The sequence below is a fragment of the Stegostoma tigrinum genome, chromosome 33, assembly GCF_030684315.1.
Source record: "Stegostoma tigrinum isolate sSteTig4 chromosome 33, sSteTig4.hap1, whole genome shotgun sequence".
Lineage (NCBI taxonomy): Eukaryota > Metazoa > Chordata > Chondrichthyes > Orectolobiformes > Stegostomatidae > Stegostoma > Stegostoma tigrinum.
Window position 1 is genome coordinate 20,914,874 of NC_081386.1, and position 21,985 is coordinate 20,936,858.

General features: G+C 41.3%; 1 protein-coding gene across 2 annotated transcripts in view; it reads right to left on the reverse strand.

Annotated features, from left to right (window-relative positions):
* Positions 1–14,344, reverse strand: part of tnfaip8l3 (tumor necrosis factor, alpha-induced protein 8-like 3) — a 66,955-nt gene extending 52,611 nt beyond the window's left edge. For both annotated transcript variants that reach the window (XM_048562918.2, XM_048562917.2), the window contains exon 1: positions 14,135–14,344. In XM_048562918.2, the coding sequence (XP_048418875.1) occupies positions 14,135–14,180 (46 nt within the window). In that variant the 5' untranslated portion in view covers positions 14,181–14,344. The remainder of the gene's footprint in view (positions 1–14,134) is intronic.
* Positions 14,345–21,985: the final 7,641 nt, after the last annotated feature.

Consider the following 21,985-nt stretch of genomic DNA (forward strand, 5'->3'; position numbering starts at 1 on the left):
GATTTCAGGAAAGAAAAATACTTGAATACCAAAATATGTTCAGTTTTCCTGGATTTCTAGTCTCCTGAGGCAGAAAACTTGGACTTGAAATTCCCAATATATCTCCTTAATGTTTGTGGCTGTTCATTAAAACTTTAATGCTGATTCAGTGACTTTTATTTCAATTTCCAAAGTTGGTTTAGCAGCAAAAGTGTAAATGCACTTCATGTAAAGCTCAAGTGATGATATTTCCTTTTTGGTTCGTCAGAAAGCCCATACGAATTCCTGAACTGATACTAATTGGTTTGAAATATTTTGCTTTCCCCAAATCTAATATTCCATCATTCTTTTAAAGGGATCAGCAATAGAAATAACCTGCATATCAAATCCTTTATTTAACATTTGTTCAACACATGCATTAACAAACTTGTTTTTATAATTTTAATTTTTTAAATGAGTACTTACACTATGGGATAAGGAAAGGAATGCTCTAAGAAGTTACTGAACTCCGAAGGTTGAAGTAGACAAGCACAGCCAAACCTATACTGACCATATTCAGTGACTTTAGGATTAAATTCATCTTTAAATGAGAATGAAAAAAAATGCCTCTTCTCCCTAGCATTAATGACCTGTTGATGAAATTAATGATCTGCTTTGAAACATGTGATTTCTGAGTTGACACATATCAACATGTTGTTAAGCATAGTTCATTCTCAGTATTCTGTTTGACTCCAAACTAAACTTTAAGCACTATACCCATAAATAAAGTCTGCTTATTTCTACCATTGAAATGGTCCTAAAATCCTATTCCAACTAATTCAATCTTGGTTTTGTTGCCTCCAAATTCAATGATCTTCCAACCATTTCTAAATGTCAAACATAAACTCTAAGGGCCTAAACTGATGCAAGCTCCACTCCCTATTTCCTTGCCAGTTTTCATTGATTCTGTATCCCTTTCTACATCGACTACATAATCCCCATCCTCATCTGTAAACTCCAATAAAACCTCATTCATTCCTACCTTGGCAATCTCCTTCAACCTGTCATCTTTCCTTACATTCTGTGCTTGAAGCTCTAACTCCCTACCTCACCCTCTACAGTTTACCACTGGTGGAAATGTACTCAGCCTGTGTACACTGTAGAGTCCACACACCTTTCTAACAGAAATTTGTACTTTCCTGCTATAGGTTTGTGTCAGATTCCTAACTGTAAAATGCCTGGAGATGATTTTTCCGGTTAAAGATGTTATATAAGTACAACCGCTCATTCTACACATTCTCTCATTTAAATAGGCAACTTAATTTACTGACCTCCACTAGTCTTCATTTGGTTTTTTTTTATACTGTCTACCACAATAATTCTCCAACACCAATTCTGCACACTAAAGTCAAACAAAATACTTTAATATAAAACAGAAATGTCAGAAATATCCAACTATTTGTTAGTTTGTCTCCTGTCTACAATTTTCTATTTCCTTTTTTAGTCTAAGTTCTATATCAAGTGAACTAAACTCAGTTCAGCAGGAATTTGAGATGACGGCATGTCGCCAGAGACTTACAGTTAACTAATTCTTTCATCTGTATTTTAGCCAAACTACTCTGATTAATTATTGTCCTGCTCAAAGCCTAAAGCCTGTGTTTTTGCTAACCCTTCCAACTGTTTGGATCGCTTTGGAATTATGTAAATTCAGAACCCAAAAGAGTCCAACTCATTTCCTTTTAAAGTGAATGCATGTGGGACAAATACTTAAATGAATAAACAGCAAATGGGAATAGAACTGAGAGGTGATAACAGAAGTATTTCACTAAATGAATTAAAGCCAAATAAGTCCTAGAAACAAGGGGTGAATAATCTGGGTTGTGGATATCTGGTACATTTTTTCTATACGCCATTATCCTAATATTACATGTTTCATTCATCCAGTTTCATTGCAGTAGATGTGAGCACAGAGCTTGCTGGTGACAATTCATTTCAGGGTTTTGAAAAAGAGTGGAAGGCTTAATATCTTGCCCTGAATAAGTTCTTCTTAAATGCTTTTTCACTGGGGCCAATGTCATAGTTTCAGCATTGGATATTTACAAAAAGACCATTCAGCCCAAAGTGTCTCTGATGGCTCTCTGCAAGAGTAACTCAGCAATCCCATTCTTTTACCCTTTCCTCATAACACAGCTAAGCCTTTCTCTTCAGATATTATTCAGTTGTCTTTTGAAAAAAAGCCACAATTTCAAATGACGAATTCCAGATCTCAATCAGAAATGCACGTAGAAAGGTTTCCCCTCATGCCCTGTTTGAGTCTTTTGCCAATCCTTTACATGGGTGTTCTGCTTTGTGACCCTTCCACCAATGGGAATGGTATCTCCCCGTGTACTTTGTCTAGATCCCACCTAATTTTGAACACCTTTATTAAACCTCCACTCAACATTCTATTGTCAAAAGAAGAATCCTAGAATCATACAGTACAGAACAGGCCTTTCAGCCCATTGATTCTGCATGAATAACAAACTACTCTAGACCCACACTCATCCCACTTTCTAGTACTTGGCCTACAGTATTGAATTAAGACAGGAATACCCAAGCTTCTCCACTCTGTCCACATAGCTGGTTCTAGCGATGACTAACTTCAATCATGTGGGCTATTCTGCAGCCATTCTGCTGTCCTTCCTGAAGTGTGGTGCCCAGAAGGAGACCTCAGTTCAGAAGTTTTCAAATTGCACCTCTTCTTGTTTCCAGTAAGAACTGAACATTGAGCCCAATGTCTGCAAGTACATTTCATTACATGAGTCACTGGATAACGAACAGCAACAGGAGGCTTTTTCTGGTTCCTGTGATAACCAGCATGATCTGCATTTTTCAGTATCACATCAAGTCATGAATGATCACATTTCGCTCAGTTGAATTTTATTTCTCATTGTTTTCTTTGTTCCCCTTCTTTGAAGCAAATATCTTCTTATTTATTTATTTGTGAGATAGATATTAGCAAGGCAAATCTTTTATTGCCCGTTCTTAATAGCCTTGAGAAGCTGGTGCTGGGTCACTTTCTTACACTGCAGCTGACTCAGCCTGAGGCAGGTCAAACTGGATCTTTATTTGACGTGGAAGTGTTATTACTTTTTTAAAAAATTGAATACAAATGCAACTGCTGTGCTAGTTTTAATGAATTATGTAGGCCCTGGCCTTAAGTTTGTAATCAACTTGGCATGTATAACTGTGTGGAGGTTAGAGTGGAAAAGTGACCAGTTTTTTGTAGAGGTCCGTCGGTGGCCGCCATACCCCCAAATGGTGGGAGCTTTGTTAATGGTATTGCCATTGAATGTGGGTGAGTTGGTGGAATGCACTTTTACTGAGAAAGATCATTAACTGGTGCTTGTGAGGCGCAAACATTATTTGGATGTCAGCTTCTTGCTGCTAATGAATCATGGTCACCCACATTTTGAGAGGAATTGCTGGAAAAGAATCCTGTGTAAGCATTAGCAATCTTCCCCAGTTTTGACCTTAACAACAGAAAAAAACTGTTCATTGCTGACGCACCTTAGGATACTGCCTTGAGGAACTCCTACAACAATGTCCTAGGCTGTAATGATTGGCCTCTGATTTGCCCAGAGTTTGTGAAGAACACCCTTGACCACTTCTTCAATCTTGTTTAGGTGCCAGTCATGTAGTTCTCTGTTTTGTAGCAACATGTCTGAGAGGCACAGCTATTCCTGGAACACAATTATTCAGCACCAACACTATCAGGGCCCATAGCCTTTGCTGTATCCAATGTGATGAACCACTTCTTTATATCAAATGGAATGATTTGCATTGACTGATGAGTGATAAATATGATGGAGTTGATGTCAATAGGGGCCAAACTGTTCAGCTCTTACACTTCTAGGAAGACGATTGAAAATTTTTCAGCTATTTCCTCTGTACTGACCTGCAGTCCATGCTAACTTTGAGGACATCAAGATGCTACTCGTTTTCCATAAGAAATAATTGTATCTTCAGGCATAGAATATATTTGGATTCCACACATTATACGTTTAATTGATGACATAGAAACAAGCTCACCTGAAATAATTTGACAAATAAATATCAATGTCTTCTTAGGAACAAAGTTATTCTTAAATCATAGTTTTGGAATCCAAAGCTTACTGCTTATAAAATTCATTAAATGAATATGATTGGAATCTGGTGAAATGTACCATTTGCATAATTTGTGGACATGTGTAAGATATTTTCATAGCTGGAGAGCAAATAAAAATCCATTACACAAGTGGGAAGTCAGTGATAAAGCTATGACACTGGACAGTGAGCAGTTGTCCAGGAAGAACACAGGAAAGTAGCAAAAAGTATGATGAATTGTTCTTTAATTAAAAGGCTGGATAGTTTCCTTGCAACATTCACTGCAAGTCCTGAATTGCATATATTCTCCTCAGAAAGCTTGCTTTGACACTTGAAAGAACCAGTGGAAAATGCTCTACACGAGGACAGCGAACAGTTCGATGTTAATGTTCATCTGCAAAACAGCGACTGAGGGAGGGGAGAAGTGGAAGTTCATAAAGGGTAGTTTCAGGTGAAAATTGAATGGAAGGTCTTCCAAGGGTCAGGCTTCATCATTACTCCACATGCCAAATGCTGAAATATTATGCTGAGGTGGAAAGGCAGATGAAAGCTTGAGAAATGATGAATGATAATGAGTTCACCTTGATGGGACACTGCAATAACTCTGGAACAGGGAAATCTATACACTTGGAATAGTTGTTAACTAAACTGAGGTGGTATCTATACTTCAGTGAACTGGTTAAGTAGGGCAGTTTCTTAAACATCTGTAAGGGATCTCAAGATAGGGAGACCTATAAAAATAGGCCACCAATAACTTGATAAGATATTTATAAAAATGCCAGAACAGTATACATTTTACCATTAAGTAGAACATCAGCAACTTCAAATGTGTCAGTGACAAATGAGGAGTGTAGCAAGAAAATAGACCATTAAGAAATAATCATAGTTTATAATTAAAAGGTAGTACAAGAACTCAGAACAGTCAAGTGATTTGTTTTTAGTCAAAAGCTGATAGATGTGTGGCACATGCTATTAACAAAACGATGTGGGAACAAACATAAAGCCACAATCAACAAATTATCCAGATGAGTCACGATGCATTGTGGTTAGATTGGGAGATATACTGAGGTGATCTTGTCCAAACTATGAGGAGTAAGGTAGGCGGCACAATTAACAACTCCCACCTGAAAAATGTGTCCACGTTGTTGTCTCTAGAAAGAACATACTTGTGTTTATTGCGTAGTATTTAGAAAATAATTCCAAGACAATCAAGTTGAGACAGTGGCATGGTGTAATATCCCGAGTAATCCAGAGGCTCTGGGAATAAGGGTTCAAATCCCACCGTGGCAGCTGATGGAATTTAAGTTCCATTCATAACTCTGGAATCTAAAACTAATATCAGTAATAATGGCTGATAGCTATCCAGCGACTGTTGTAAAAAGCATTTCGTTAACTTGAGCAAGGAAGTCATCAATCTTTACCTAGTCTGGCCGACAGGTGCTTCCAGACCCACAGCAATGTGATTGACTCTTAACTACCCTTTGCAATGGCCTATTCAGTTGCAAGGGCAATTAGGAGTGGGTTAACAAACGCCTGCATTGCCAGTGACACCTGCTTTCTGTAGAACAACAATGTAGCTGCACACGGTACTCTCATGTCTATTATTTTGCAGCCCCTTCTATTTCATAGCTATAAAGGTCTAATATTGAAAGATATTGAGAAATATCTATTGAATTCCTCTTGATCTACAAAAGCATATCAAAATTCAGTGTGAGTTTGACAATCACTCGTAGGTAGACCATAAAGATTTTAGAGAGGAGATTTAGCGCTTAACTATGATGGCGTGGATCTTATGGCCATGGAGAAGCATGATGCTCACATTTGATTTTGAAGAAAGCTGCCCAGAAATTTCTAGTGATCCCTGTCATGTCAATTTACCCTTTCCTGATGCTAACCTGCTCACCGATTCTCATTTTGGGCTCCATAAGGCCCATTTAGCTCCTGACCTCAATGTAGCCTTGGTTCAAACATGGACAAAAGATCTGGATTCCAGAAGTAAGGTAAGTGTGACTGCCCCTGACCTGCCAGTGTGGTATCAAGGAGCCTTAGCAAAACTGGAAACAATGAGAATCATGGGGAAAATTCTGCTGGTTGGAGTCATATCTGACACAGAGAAAGATAGTTGTGGTTGTTGGGGGTCAGTCATCTTAGCTCCAGGATATCTCCGCAGGAGTTCCCCAGGGTAGTGTCACAGGCCCAACCATCTTCAGCTGCTCATCAATGGCCTTCGCTCCATCATCAGGTCAGTACAGGGGATGTTCATCGATGATTGTGCAATGTTCAGCATTCACAACTCCTCAGATACTGAAACAGCAAATGTCCAAAAGCAACAAGACCTGGATAATATCCAGGTTTGTGCTGAGAAATGGTAAGTGACATTTGTGCCTCACAAATACCAAGCAACAACTATTTCCAACAAAAGACAATCTAATCACTGCTCCTTCACATTCAATGGCATTGTCATCATTGAACCCCTCAATGTCAACATTCTGAGGTTATCACTGACCAGAAACCAAACTGGCCTATCCATATATAACACAGTGGTTACAAAAGCAGGTCAGCGTTAGAAATCCAGCAGCTAGTAACTGACCTTCTGACTCCTCAAAGTCTGTCCACCATCTATTCGGCACAAGTCAGGAGTATGACGGAATACTCCCCACTTGCCTGAATGAGTGTAGCTCCAACAACGCTCAAGAAACATGACACCATCTAGAACAAAGCACCATTGGTGCTTAGTAACAGTATTTTTTACCTTGTTTTATTCATTCATGGGATGTGGGAATCGTTAGCTAGGACTACTACTTATTGTCCATCCCTAATGTCCAGATGGCGGCTGAGAGTCAACCACATTCCTGTGGGTCTAGAGTCACGTGTAGACCAGGTAAGGATGCAGATTTCCCTCCCTAAAAGGAAATTAGTGAACCAGGTGGGATTTTTTTCCCCCTGACAATCAGCAATGGTTTTATGGTTACTATTGCTCTTATTTTCAGATTATTATTGAATTCAAATTTCACCATCTGCCATGGAAGGATATGAACCCAGGTCCCAAGAAAATTACCTGGGTTTCAGGAAATAATAGGCCACTGCGTACCACTTACAGGATGCACTGCAGAAATTCAAAGATTTTCAAATAGCACCTTCCAAACTCACAACCGCTACCATCTAGAAGGACAAGGACAGCACAATACAGTGGAACACCAGCACCTGTGCTTTCCCCCTTCACATCCCTCACTGTCCTGACTTTGAAATATGTTGCCATTCCTTCAGTGTCAAAATCCTGGAATTCCCTCCCTAATGGCATTGAGGTTCTGCCTGCAGCATATGGACTGCAGCAGTTCAAGAAGGCAACTCACCATGACTTTCTGAAGGCCCAGAAATAGGCAATAAATGATGGTCTAGTCAATGTTACCCATTTCCCACGAATGAATTTCAAAAAAGACTTAAATTTGGTGTCATGTCAAGAGGTGTCCAAGCATAAGCAGCCAACAACGCTGAGTCATTCTCACAAACCAGAAAACGGGAAGTTAAAAACTTTAACAAAAACCTTAAATCTGTATTTTCAGTTAACAAAATAAATGAAGACAATTAGATTTTGATAGAAGCAAAAATATCATAACTAAATTTGAAAAAAGTAATTAAAATGTGGCATTTCTTTCTCACAATGGAGATATCTTACATTGTTGGACAGATGGCCAAAGAGAGAGGTTTTAACATCTGACTTTGGAAAGAGATCAGAGAAGGTACAGGAATCTGCACTAAAAACAAAAGATGCTGGAAATCACAGCAGGTCTGGCAGCATCTGTGGAGCGATGACAAACTAAATGTTCCAAGACTAGATGATTCTGCATCGGGACTTGAAACATTAGCTTGCTCTCCCTCCACCTGTGTACATACCTGTGCGTGCACAGCAACACTGACATTTGAAGTAAATGGTGATAAAGCGTGTCTGTGCTTTCAACAGAGGACAAAGTTGCCAACAGGAATCAGCTTCCTTTTCTGACACTACTATTTAGTAGCCTAAGAGCAATTGTATATTAGGCTTCCTGCCTGTAACTAGATAGGGCAATAACATTGTACATTTTGTCCATGCCCATATACCAGAAAAAAGAGTGGAAGAAATTTTTACAAAATCATGTTTAACAGTACATGTGGTTCTGATCGTGAAGTTCTTGGGAATTCACAAAGGCAACAAGGGTGGTGAAAAATCAGAAACATTACTTAAAGGTACGATCATTTTTGGAAACTAGTTATCACAGACAGCATTCTAAAGTAGAGATTTCGGCACACATTGAGATTGTGTTAGATAAACACAGGAGGCACTCCAGTTTACGATTCGCAACAGGAACAGCTGCTCATTGTCTAAGCTGCCGTGCATACTGATTTTGCCGAAATAATCACTCAGTCAAAAGAAAAATTAATCTCAGGTCATTACAATCAAATTTTTCTTTGAAGGGAAGGTGTTCCTGGATTGCTTACCACACACTATCCAGATTGCGAATCAATACAACATTGTCTATGCCTAATCCTCCACCTTTACATACGCCCTCAGAGCCAACGTCCATATTACCATGCTGGCTTTATGCTGTAATGTTGCAAAATGCATTGGGAGGTGTCACTTACTGTGATAAGGAGACAAGTAGTTTCCAAAAATGATCGTACCTTTAAGTAATGCTTCTGATTTTTCACCACCCTTGTTGCCTTTGTGAATTCCCAAGAACTTCATGATCAGAGCCACATGTACTGTTAAACATGATTTTGTAAAAAATTCGTCCACTGTTTCTTCTGGTATATGGGCATGGACAAAATGTACAATGCAATTTTCAATACAATGCTATTTCCCTATCTAGTTACAAGCAGGAAATCTAATATGCAATTGCTCTTAGGCACTAAATAGTAGTGTCAGAAAAGGAAGTTTTTTTTAAGATGGAGCTAGAACTATCCTCCCCCTCACTGTTGATCTGGACGGACACAGAGAAGCTCAGCAAGCAAATTAAATTGTTGTTTGGTGATTGAAATGTTGGATGAGTTTCTTCAAATTTGGATCTTTAGCTGTTTTGATATTCCACACAAGGGCACTCTAATGCCAATGGCAGATGAGCCTCACAGATTCGACAGCAACAGCAGTGTAAATGTGCCAGAGTTAGAAAAAGGAAGCCCATTTCTATTGGTAACTTTACTCGCATGTTGCTTGGGCAAAATATAAAAGTAGCTTTTATATGCCATCTGTCGGGGCAGGACACAGAATTATTCACAGAAGTGTTATGGCAGAGATTCGGCCCATCATGCCTGGACAGACTCTTCAAATGAACTTCATGAACTACTGCCAATCTCCTGTTTTTCCCCATATCATTGCACATTATTTCTATGCAAATAAATGCTCAATGCCCTCTTGAATGTCTCAATTGAGTCTGCCTCCACCACACATCTAGACAGTGCATTCCAGACCCTAACCACTTGCACTGTGAAAAAGTGTTTTCTCACATTGCATTTGCTTCTTTTGCAAATCAATTTAAATCAGTGCCCTTTTTTTGTTCTTTTCGGAGAAGAACAGTTTCTCCCTAGCCCGACAATGCAGCCCATCTCTTTTCTTGGCTTTCTTCGCTCCAAAGAGAACAGTCAGCAATCTTCTGGCAATCTCACACTCTCTGAATGTGGCTTTGGATTCTAGGCTCAAGTTCTGGTGTGGGAATCAACACCTTAATCCTGAGACAAGAAAGCTGTTAATAGAGAAAGGCTGGCATCTATTCATTGCAATGACATAAATCATAATGACAACCTAAGAATTCTAAGAACAAATACTGTGGAAGCGGGTAAAGCACTGGGTTCATCTTGGGCTGCAAAGACCCTCCAAATGCATTTCTCACTTCTGAGCTTGGTTAACGTTTCACTAGCTTATGTTCTTGCCAAAATGAAAAGGGCACAAGTATCTATTGGTGGCACAGTGGCTCAATGGTTAGCACTGTTGCCTCACAATGCTAGGGGCCAAGGTTATTCCACCATTGGGTTACTGTCTGTGTGGAGTTTGCACATTCTCCTCCTGTCAGTGTGGATTTCCTCCAACATTCCAACGATGTGCAGTTTGGGGGGATTGGCCATGATGAATTTCCCACAGTGTCTAGGGATGTGCAGGCTAGGTGGATTAGCCATGGGAAATGCAAGGTTATAGGAATAGAGTGAGTCTGGGTACAATGCTGATCAGAGGGCTGACATGGGCTGAATGGGCCAAATGGCTTGCTTCCACACCATGGTGATTCTATGATACATAAAATTCTAATCAGCTGTACTTCCAAAACTGTCCTGTCATACCAATCAAAGCAAGCCCCCTTCAAAATGAGTTCATGATGTACAAAATATTTACACAGCACCACGGTTAGTTAAACACAATTCATCTACAAACAATAACTCCAGATGTTTCCGCTGAAACAGGACAATTTATTTATGAACAAGTAATCCTCAGGAAACTTAAAGAGATAAAACATGTGGTTTATAGGCAGAATGCTTCAGTGCTGGAACTTGTCATTTCCACAACTGAAAAATACTCAGAAATAGAGCTGGGATCTGGGCAACAAATCGTCTGTGATGTGATGCAGTAAAATACATCCGAGCCTGCAGAACCCGTCTGTATTGTGGTCTGGCTGATTGCATAGATTGATATCTTCTGATCATTACATTTCTCTGCTTTACGTTCACCGTAGTTTTATTTTGCCATGGTCAGATTAGAAGTTGGAGTAAAATGTATTCACTTGCTATTCATACTGTAGAACTTCTGTACCATTTCTGAATTAATTCCATTTGCACCACACTGTGGATTTGGAACATTCATGGCATCGGAAGTGAGGCAAAGCTTGTTTACCCATGCAACTTCAGAAACTGCGCTATCACATCACTCGCTTGCATCAGCCATGGTTCAGTGGATTGCTGCTCACCCCCGAAGCAGAAGGTTTATGTCCTACCCCAGAGACTGTAGCACAAAATTGAGGCTAACTGTTGTGGAACTGCAGCTGAGACGTAAAGCTCAGTCCCTCTCTTTCCATTCACACAAAAATCATAGAATCATGGAACCCCTACAGTGCAGAAAGAGCCCATCAGGCCCATTGAGTCCACACTGACCTTTTGAAAAGTATCCCATCCAGGCCCATCCCTGTAACCCTCCATTTCCCAGGGCTAATCCACCTAACCTACATATCCCTGTACACTGTGGGCAATTTAGCATGGCCAATCCACCTAACGAACTCATGGTACCTTTCTAAAAAAAGAAAAGCAGGTATTCTCCCCAGTAGTCTGGTCAATATTTAATCGTCTGCCAATTTCACAAGTGCAGACTGTTAAGTCATTGCCAAATTGCTGTATGTGGGATCTTGCTGTGCACACATTAGCTGCCATGATTCCTACATTACAACAACGATTACACACCAACGTTGACTGCAGAAAGCTTTAAGACACTCTGAAGCCTTAAAAGGTGCTATGAATGCAAGCTTCTTTTTTGTTTATATGTCCTTCCTGAGGCTAGATGGAGTAAAATCTTCTCCACATTTCTTCTGGTGAGCTTGAGGACAGTAACGGCCCTTAAGCAGGTGGGGTGGTGAACTCCACCACCCTCCCACAGCCACCAGCCATCATACTTGATGTTCTATTCCACCGCCAAGTGAGGCCTTCAAGCGCCCAATTAAAGACCATTTAAAGACTTGGCCTGCTGCTGCTCCAGGTGGCTCATGTACCATGTACCAAGTGTCAACTTCTCGAAGCCCCAGGGAGGGTGGGGGCCTTTCGATCAAAGCATCACAGGGATTGACATTGGGCAGTCATTGCTGACCCCTCTACATTGCTGTCTGGGCAACTCCCACTTGTATCACTGTACCTAACCATGGTTTGACCCTGGGACCACAGTGCTTGTCATTTCAGTAGCTGCCACCACTTCATAGTAGCGCTGCTGAGCACAAGTCTGGCTGGCCTCTGGTTGGTTGTCACCTTGGGGTAGGTAGAACCTCTGCCTCCGTGCCTTGATGATTCTGGTGAAAAGCCCATCACTGGCATTACCACTGCACAATGCAGCCATGGTTCAGCAAATACTTGAAAAGATGTGATGCAAGGCTCTCACTGGCTCTCCACCTCCAGGTGGGACCCACCCCCCCCAACTCCCACCAAGTCCTCAACAAGATTCCACTTGGGCGGTGCTTCATAGCAATGTTCCTCCAAAGCGGGAGAAGACACCACTTTTAAAAATGGCACTTACTTCCCATTTCATGGGACATGGATGTTATCCTTTAATATTGCAGAGTTCCTCTAAGTAACGTAACTAATAATTGTATCATCTGTTGATACCAGCCGACAGAAAATACTTTTGTAGAGATGGCTTTTGCAGCATTTGCACTAACTCACGTCAACAAGAACTTGCAATTTATTTAATGATACTAAAAATTTCCCAATGTGAATGTGATCAGACAAGAATTTAACACAGAGCTACATTAACAGACAATAGGACACCAGGCCAATGGTTTGGTCAGACAGGTAGACTTTAAAGAGTGACTTCAAGAAAAGGGGGAATTCCAGGGCTAATTACTCAGGCAGTTGAAGGTACAGTTGCATGTCAGCTACATTTTAACGAACTTTATACTGCAAAAGTCAGATAGACACAGCAGAGTGACATAAAATCTTCAAAATTCAGCTCACGGACCGCACCACTAACCTAAGATGGTGTGCATCTCCAACTCTGCATTTGAAATTAAATGAATTGCTTTTATTAAAATAAGGGAACGTGCCTGGCCCCTTAAATGCACATTCAATTTGCCGAACGGAAACGTACACTAAGCGGCAAAAGTCCAGAGTGACCAGCAGGCAATCAAAAAGTATAGGGGGAAGCGTGTCAATATCTCTTTCCTATGTCAGAAGTTTAAGATCATGTGTTTGAGTCAGATTGCTGTTGCAATTTTGTGTGACAGGAAGTGGCATTTTACTCACCTCAGTCTGTTCACACCAATTAGTGCTCTGTCACTGACTTCCAGCTGGTATAAATCTAGTACACAGAACGTTAGTTTTGTTTACCGTGGACCAGGATTGCACAAACACCAGTGATCACAATACAAATGGCTGAGATTGTTAACTTGAGTTGACATCTACCCGGCACAGCAAGTGTTAATCGCTGAGCAACAATTACTCATTAGCAAAGCAGGAAATCCTGCCAAAAGGAATCAGCACATTTTCATTGGAACATTAATGCCGAATGGAGCAGATCCCAACATTTCCTAAAAACACTAATTAATCATTAGTGGTGTGTGCTTCCTGGTTCCTTTCCCTGCCCACTGCCCTCACCAATCTTCCAGAAAGTGGGACCATCGCTTCCTACAGCAAAGGAGCAGGTAGACTGCTTGACGATACAGATGCTTTGTTCTGAAGCTCTGTTTGTGAATTGACTGTCTTTTTCAAGAACTGAGAAACAGCATTTAGGCCCAGATTGGTTTTTGATACAAAGATACAAGAACAGTTTAATGCAGATGCTAAACAGCTTTTTCTTTGATTGAGGGAGTTCAACAGCAGCAAAAACAGAAATAACGCTTTCTTCTCTTACTGTAGGAATTGGGAGTTCTTCCAAACTCAAATTCAATGGAGGAGTCGGCATTATTTTTTTGTTAGAAGTCCCCCAACACTTACCGACTGACTCCACATGATCAATTTGTGCAGATTCTATGTTTGACTTGGCTGTAAGACATTTGCCGAAAACTCTGTAAGATGTTAATCACAACTTGAGAAGAAAAACACAAATAATAGCCTACAGAGGAAGTGAAATTTCACAGCGAAAGCTTCCTCTGAGAGAGCTGTGCATTTTCCCGTGTATTTTTCTGTAACGTTAGAAACGGCAGTGATATGAATTTTACTCGATGAAGCAAAGGACGGGAAAAAAGACAGCATTACTTAATCCAGTCCGCGCTGTGGTCTAAAATAATAACCAAGCAACAGGTAATGGCGCAGGTCGTCATAAGGTCACTGCCACCTTTTCAAGTTTAAGATTTCGTTGAAATGATACAGAAAGTGGAGCAAAAGCTAACCATCCTACCTGAGGAGAGATCTCCTTCACCCAATTCCCCAGATTCCAAATCCATGATTTTTTTTGGATATGAAGCCTCGCCTCAGCGACTGGCAGCTGACTGACTGCTTGAAGTGAATTCTTCAGCTCAGTGCCTTCTGCATGCAGACAGAACCACTGCTGGAAGTTAGAACCTTAAGTGAGTCAGCTCTGGGCTCCCTGCCTCATCATTCTCTCCCTTTTTTTTCAATACACCACTCAGACTGGGCTGCTGGTGATTGGCTGTGACGTCCGACTGTAACCCGTTCTCTCTTAAGGGACTGTTTGATGCTAAAGATACGAATCTGGGAATTAAAAAAACTGCTTAAGTCCCCCTTACACAGCCTATATTTAAAAAAAATCCCACAAGCGTTCAAACGACGAAACACGAGCTGCATGCTCTAAGGAATTATGCGTGCAGGATTGAAGCTAAATGCATGGTTAATAAAGTGACAGACTTGGGGCCCCAGCTGTTTCTTGGATTATAGTATAGTGCTCACTGTTAACAGCTTCAGTCACAGCGTTTTATAAGCCTTTGAAATAACACTGGAATTATTATATGCGGCATTCCATCCTTTGCTGCAAAATGTTTATTCATTTTATAAACCAGCAAGCAGTCAGTGTTGGGGCAGTGTGCTCAGATTCTGAGTGAGCCTTCTGACTTTGGATTGCGGGAGATGTTTCAGGCCGTTGCGATATAAACCTATGGTTCTATGTTACAGTCTCTCCTATTCAACACGACTAAACCGCAAAACAACAAAAAAAATTGGCACGCTGCTTTGTTCCACTGAACTTCTCTGAAGAAGAGAAATTGGTACGTGTGAGTCACTTCCCTCGTATGTGCCATCATTCATAAGAAAGTCTGTTCAGGGTTTTCTGGCGGGGAGATGGAACAATCCGCACGGTTTTCATTTTGGGTCAAGTACAGCTTTGTATAAGCGAGTGGCCCTGGGACATTTATGAAACAAAATCGTGAGATTTGCTGCCCCCTTCTTTTTAACAGCTGATTCTCAAATAAAAAGTTGTTTTATTGAAGCATTTCGTTTCCCTCAATCTCCTTCCAACTTAACATGTAGCTCCCCTCTCCATTGCTTGAAGCAAAAGGAGGAGATGCCACACTTTGCTGTTTTCTCATGCCGCTTACTGTAATGTCTGAAATTTTTCAGTTCTTCAATTCTAAAGGCAACAATAGTTGGACTGGGAGCACCCATAATGCATGAGCCTAAGGAGGGGTAATCAATAGGCTGTTTGACTGTAGCTGACAGATTATCCATCACCGGTCTTGAATCAAATATTTGCTGACAAGTTCTTTTACAATCATAGAATTTTACTGTACAGAAGGAGGCTATTTGACTCAGTGAGTTTGCACCAGCTCCTGAAAGAGCTGGCCAGCTCATCCCATTCTTTAGCCCTATCTCTGTACTCTATAAATTCATCCCCTCCCAATATGTGATAGGAGATAATGGGAACTGCAGATGCTGGAGAATCCAAGATAACAAAGTGTGGAGCTGGATGAACACAGCAGGCCCAGCAGCATATCGGGAGCACAAAAGCTGACATTTCGGGCCTAGACCCTTCATCAGACAGGGGGATGGGGAGAGGGAGCTGGAATAAATAGGGAGAGAGGGGGAGGCAGACCGAAGATGGAGAGAAAAGAAGATAGGTGGAGAGGAGAGTATAGGTGAGGAGGTAGGGAGGGAATAGGTCAGTCCAGGGAAGATGGACAGGTCAAGGAGGTGGGATGAGGTTAGTAGGTGGGAAATGGAGGTGCGCTTGAGGTGGGAGGAGGGGATAGATGAGAGGAAGAACAGGTTAGGGAGGCAGGGATGAGCTGGGCTGGTTTTGGGAAGCAGTGGGGGGAAGGGATGAGCTGGGCTGGTTTTGGGAAGCAGTGGAGGAAGGCGAGATTTTGAAGCTGGTGAAGTCCACATTGATACCATTGGGCTGCAGGGTTCCCAAGTGGAATATGAGTTACTGTTCCTGCAACCTTTGGGTGGCATCATTGTGGCACTGCAGGAGGCCCAGGATGGACATGTCGTCTAAGGAATGGGAGGGGGAGTTAAAATGGTTCGCGACTGGGAGGTGCAGTTGTTTATTGCGAACCGAGCGGAGGTGTTCTGCAAAGCGGTCCCCAAGCCTCTGCTTGGTTTGCCCAATGTAGAGGAAGCCACAACGGATACAGTGGATACATTATAACACATTGGCAGACGTGCAGGTGAATATCTGCTTAATATGGAAAGTCATCTTGGGGCCTGGGATGGTGGTGAGAGAGGAGGTGTGGGGGCAAGTGTAGCACTTCCTGCGGTTGCAGGGTAAGGTGCCGGGTGTGGTGGGGTTGGAGGGGAGTGTGGAGCAGACAAGGGAGTCATGGAAAGAGTGGTCTCTCCGGAAGGCAGACAAGGGTGGGGATGGAAAACTATCTTGGGTGGTGGAGTCGGATTGTAGATGGCGGAAGTGTTGGAGGATGATGAGTTGTATCCAGAGGTTGGTGGGGTGGTATGTGAGGACGAGGGAGATTCTCTTAGGGCGGTTATTATGGGGGCAGGGTGTGATGCCAGTTCTCTTTGAAACCTATAGAATCCACCTCCACCGCTCTCACACGTAGTGCAGTTCAAATCCTAACAACTCCCTGAGTAAAAGAAGTTTCTCCTCCTGTCACTCCAAGGCCTCTTGTTGACAATCTTGAAATTGTCATCCCTAGTTACAGACTTAGCACAGTGGAAACAGAATATCTTCCCTTGCCCTGTTGAAATTGTTCATAAGTTTAAACACATCAGTAAGGTAACCTGTTGATCTTCTCTGCTCCATGGAGAAAAGGCCAAATTCTCCCTTTGTCTAAAACCCCTCATTTCTGGAATTATTCCAGGAAACCTCCTTTGCACTTTCTCCAGTACGTTAATATCCTTCTTTAAATAAAATACCCAGAACTAAACACAGTATACCAAATGTGTTCTGACCAATGAATTACTGAAAGTAACATTGTTTCCTTGCTTTTATACACTTTGCCTCTATCTATAAACCCAAGGATCCTATGAGCCTTTTTAATAATCATTCCTACTTGCCTTTCCACCTTCAAAGAATTATGCAATTGAACCCCAACATCCCTCAGTTCCTGCACTCCCCTCACAGTTGTGCCACTGACCCTGCATTGCCTCTTCATGTGTCTTCTAACAAAATGTATTACCTCACATCTGCATTGAAATTCATCTGCCAGGTGTTTGTCCATTTGGCCAACTTGTCAATGTTCCTCTGAAATTGCTCAGCATCATCCCCGCAAGTCACTATTCTCCGTAACTTAGCACCATCTGCACATTTAGAGGTTTTGCCCTCAACATCCATTTCCACATCATTTATATAAATGAGAAGAAACAAGGGTCCCAAAACTGATCCCTAGAGAGCAGCACTTTCAACTGTTTTCGGTCTGAGATGAGCCTAGGCCACATCAATCCCAAACATTTCTAACTTGCTGACCAATCTGCCATGGAGCACTGTATTAAATACTTTCTGGAAGCCAAAATGTACAATATCCACAGCACTACCCTTATCCACTGCCTGTGTCACCTCATTAAAGAACTCAATTAGATTTGTCAGGCATGACGTGCCCTTGAAAAAGGCATGTTGACTGTCTAGTATTAATTTATTTTTCTCAAACTGTGTATGTATTTATCTCATACTATGACCTCCATCACTTTTCCTGCTATTGATGGCAAGCTGACAGCTCTGTAGTTTCCTAGATTATCCTTTGCCCCTTTGTTAAACAATAGTGTCGCATTTGTGATCCTTCAGTCACCTGGGACTCATCCTGTGTTCAAAGAGACGCAGAAAATTTCAATTAACTCCTCCACAACTTGCTCCCTTACCTCTCTCAGCAACTTATGGAGCATCCCATCTGGGCCTGCAATTTTTCAACCTGGAGTGCCGCCAGGTTTTTAACACTTCTTTATCTATTGCAATACTAGTCAGTTACTCAACACCCACATTTTCAACTGGACCACTTTCTAATTTGGTAAAGACAGAAGCAAAGTACTCATTTAGTACCTCCGACGTACCCTTTGCTTCAGCGAGCAGCTTACTCTGCTTGTTCCTTACGGGTCCCATTCTATTCTTCACTAATCTTTTACAATTAATATGTTTGAAGAACAGTTTACTGTTTGCTTCGCATGGCTTCCTCTTAGCCTTCCTTATTCCAGCCTTCGCCTCTCTCCTGCGTTTGAGATACTATTCCTGATTTCTGTTGCTACTATCAGCCTGGTATGCACCATCTGCCCCTTTCTTTCTTTACTTTATTATCAATATCTTTAGTCATCTAGGATACTCTGGCTTTGAATACCCTGTATTTAATTCTCATGCATATTTACCTAGATGGCATGCCAGTCATCTCTCTTTCGAAAGTGTCCCATTTTTTACAAATGACTGTGAATACTGTGCCCATGTCTTCTAGTCTGCACATGCATTACTTCCTTGGTTCCTAATGAACCTCACTCTTTCTATGGTTATTCTCTTACTTGATTTACTATTCATTGATTCCTTGATCAGTATTGCAACATCCCTCTTAACCTATCCCAATTTCCATCTTGACTGAATACCATATTCAGGATATGCTATGATATCATACCTCCACATGCCTATCTCTGCCCTCTGCACGTCTGTCTTACTCCTCAAGCTGCTCACATTAAAAATATATTTCCTTGCTAAGCTAGTTTAAATCCACCCGAGAACATAGGCAGACCTTCCTGTAAGGATGTGGTCCCATGTCTGTTCAGATTTCTGTAGCCCTTAATTCCCTTAGTACTCCAAAATCTAACCACCACTTTCTTGAATAAGATCAAAAATTAAGCATTAGTAGTTCTATGGCTGGAGGATTCCAAAGATTCACAGCCCCTTACATGAAGAAATTTCTCCTCATCTCAGTCTTAAATGGCTGTTACCCTCTGAGGCTGTGATTGTATTTTAATTTCCCCAGACAGCTCCCTGACAAGCTTCTTAAGAATTTTATGTGTTCCATTGAGATCACTTCTCAACCTTCTAAACTCCACTGTTTAAAAGCCCCAAACAGTCCTTACAGATAATTGCTCTCATCCCAGGAATCAGTCTTGTGAACCTTCAATGCACTTCATCCAGGACAAATCATTTCTACTATAGATAAGGAAATCAAACTGGGAAATCAGAAAAGGGAATCACTGAGTAATTATTAGGTGTGGGAACTCTTGCTGATGTTTGCAGTCCATCACTGAGAGGCACAGAATCCAATTTCAGTGTCTGTGTAGCTATTCTAGTTCAGATCTGCCAAGTCAGGACAGACCAAACATCTGGGGCTTGTAGTCAGTTTAGCTCTGTACAACATTAGGTGATGATACTTGTCCATTAGACTACTTAATGAACTGTGGCACAAAATCATTAGGCAGTGGAAATTATTACATGAAGTAGGGGTGCGTCAGGATAGGTTAACTTAGATAACTTACTATTTGCCAATATCGATCCTTAAAGATCCATCTGTGAGTAAAGGGAGAGGTTATGCAACTTAATGCTGGCTGAAACTTCACTTGACTTTGTCAAACTGAAGCAGACATTACATCTGCTTTTCCTTTATTATAAGGCACAGGAGTGTGTGTAGTGCGGGTTCCCTAACAGCATTCACAGGAGCACTTCCAAAAGAGACCACCTAGAAGAGTTTGTTTTTCAGGTACAAGGTGCTGGTGAGAATATCCAGGGGCGTAGCTCAAACCTTCTTTGGCCTGAAGCCCAAATCACTAATTGTCTCCTAAGTGTATTTAAAGCCAAATATTGTACAATTCTCTGTTGTGCATGATGCAATGCTATCTTCAAAACTTGCAGGAGCTGATGCGAGAAGACAGTATAATTGGCCCGACTTCAGTAATTCTGTGCTCGCTGAAAGGAACCAGTGTAGTAGTAAAGGGATGTCAAATTTTGGCCACAAATTTTAAGGCAGCAGCTACGAAATTAATTCTCCTCATACATACACCCTGCATAAGGAGCATTAGGAACTGGAGTAGACCATTCAGTGCCTTGAGATTATTCAATAAGATCATGGCTACCTCTGTGGTCCCATTCCATAAGCCTCACAACCCTCAAGACCAGTTCTGGTCTCCCTGCTATAAGAAAGATGTTGTGAAACTCGAAAGGGTTCAGAAAAGATTTACAAGGATGTTGCTGGTGTTGGAGGGTTTGAGCTAGAGGGAGAGGCTGAATATTCTGGGGCAATTTTCCCTGAAACTGAGGGGTGACTTTATAGAGGTTTATAAAATCATCCAAGGCTTTGTCCCCAGGAAAGTGAAGTCCAAAACTAGAATGCATTAGTTTAAGATGTGAAGGGAAGGATTTAAAAGGGACCCAAGGGGCAACTTTTAAACATAGATGGTGGTGCATATATGGAACAAATTGCCAGAGGAAGTGATGGAGGCTGGTACAGTTACAACATTTAAAAGGCTGGGGGTATGAATAGGAAGGGTTTAGAGGAATACGGACCAAATACTGGCAAATGGGACTAGACTAATTAGGATGTCTGGTTTGCGAAGTGTCTGTTTCTGTCCTGTACACATTTATGACTCTATGACTCTTTAGTTAACAGACTTCAATTGCTCTCAGATTGCAAATTAACAATTGATAGAGCATCAACTGCTATTTGCAAAGGAATGTTCCAAGCTTTTATCACTCTTTTTGTTTAAAGTGTGAAGGATTTTAACAGGTTAGAATTTTAAGTATTAGGAATTGACGGAATTCGAGTCTATCTGGTGAAGGTTTTTACAGCACATTGCACTGAAATTTGACAGAAACGGCAGAGCATCTATTTTCTAATCAATCATGCGTTAGGTGGAGGCATCACGTCTACTTTCTGCACACGTGAACATCCTCCAGGCCGACAACTCCACATGTCTGATCTGTTCCTCTAACACTGGACTTTTGTACATCTTCCACCCGCTAGCCTCCCTCATCCTTTTGCAGCCATGCCTAGGTTCCACAGCTGCAAGTCCCTTCTTTCAACTCCCCCGTGCGTTATTGTTTACGGATGTTAAAGCTTTATAAATGTATGTTTTTGATCAAAAGCGGTCACACTCGGTACTTAGGTGCACATGCGTAGCTGGGTTCGAACTATTTCCATTGAATCACTGGTGTCTCCAGTACGTTTCAAAACCAGCACAGAATGAGTTTGCAGCTGTAGATTTTGGCTACCAAGTGATACTTTATTGTTGTACTACTTCTCTGCTGTACAGCTGTGTTTATTGTTTGTCAGTTTTGGGAGCACTGTGATGGCTGTGATGTAGGATTTGTACAAAAAAAGGAGAACCAGTTTCCATAGTAATTTATCAACAGCTTTAGGTTTAAGTGCATTAAATTGATAAAGGGATAAATGTGGTGGTGGACAGGCGAGAATAAAAGAATACCAGGTGAGGAGCTCAGAGTTGGCTGCACCTCAGTGTCATTAGATTCCATGATATAGTTTTAACAACTTGTACATCCAGCTCCACTCATTAAAAATAACTGTTGTGCGTGGACGCTAATAAGATTTGATTTCGAGGTCTGAAGTGAGTAATAAAAGAGGAATTACAAATCGGCTGAAAAAGCTGTAGTTGTGAGATTTTTGACAATTTGGACACAGTAAAGCATTCAGCCCCGAGCATGAGAAATACAATTGGCTGAAAATAAACTATTGAATCTCATATAGCCAAAGGCTGTTCTTTACAGAGTTTATATACCCAAAGAGCTATAAATTGAGTGTCCAAAAGTCAACTGCTCTATCAAAAACATTTCAGTTAAATCACCCGTTAAAATCCATTTACTATCTAATGTTGTACTCTGCTTTACAGATTGATTCGAGTAGAC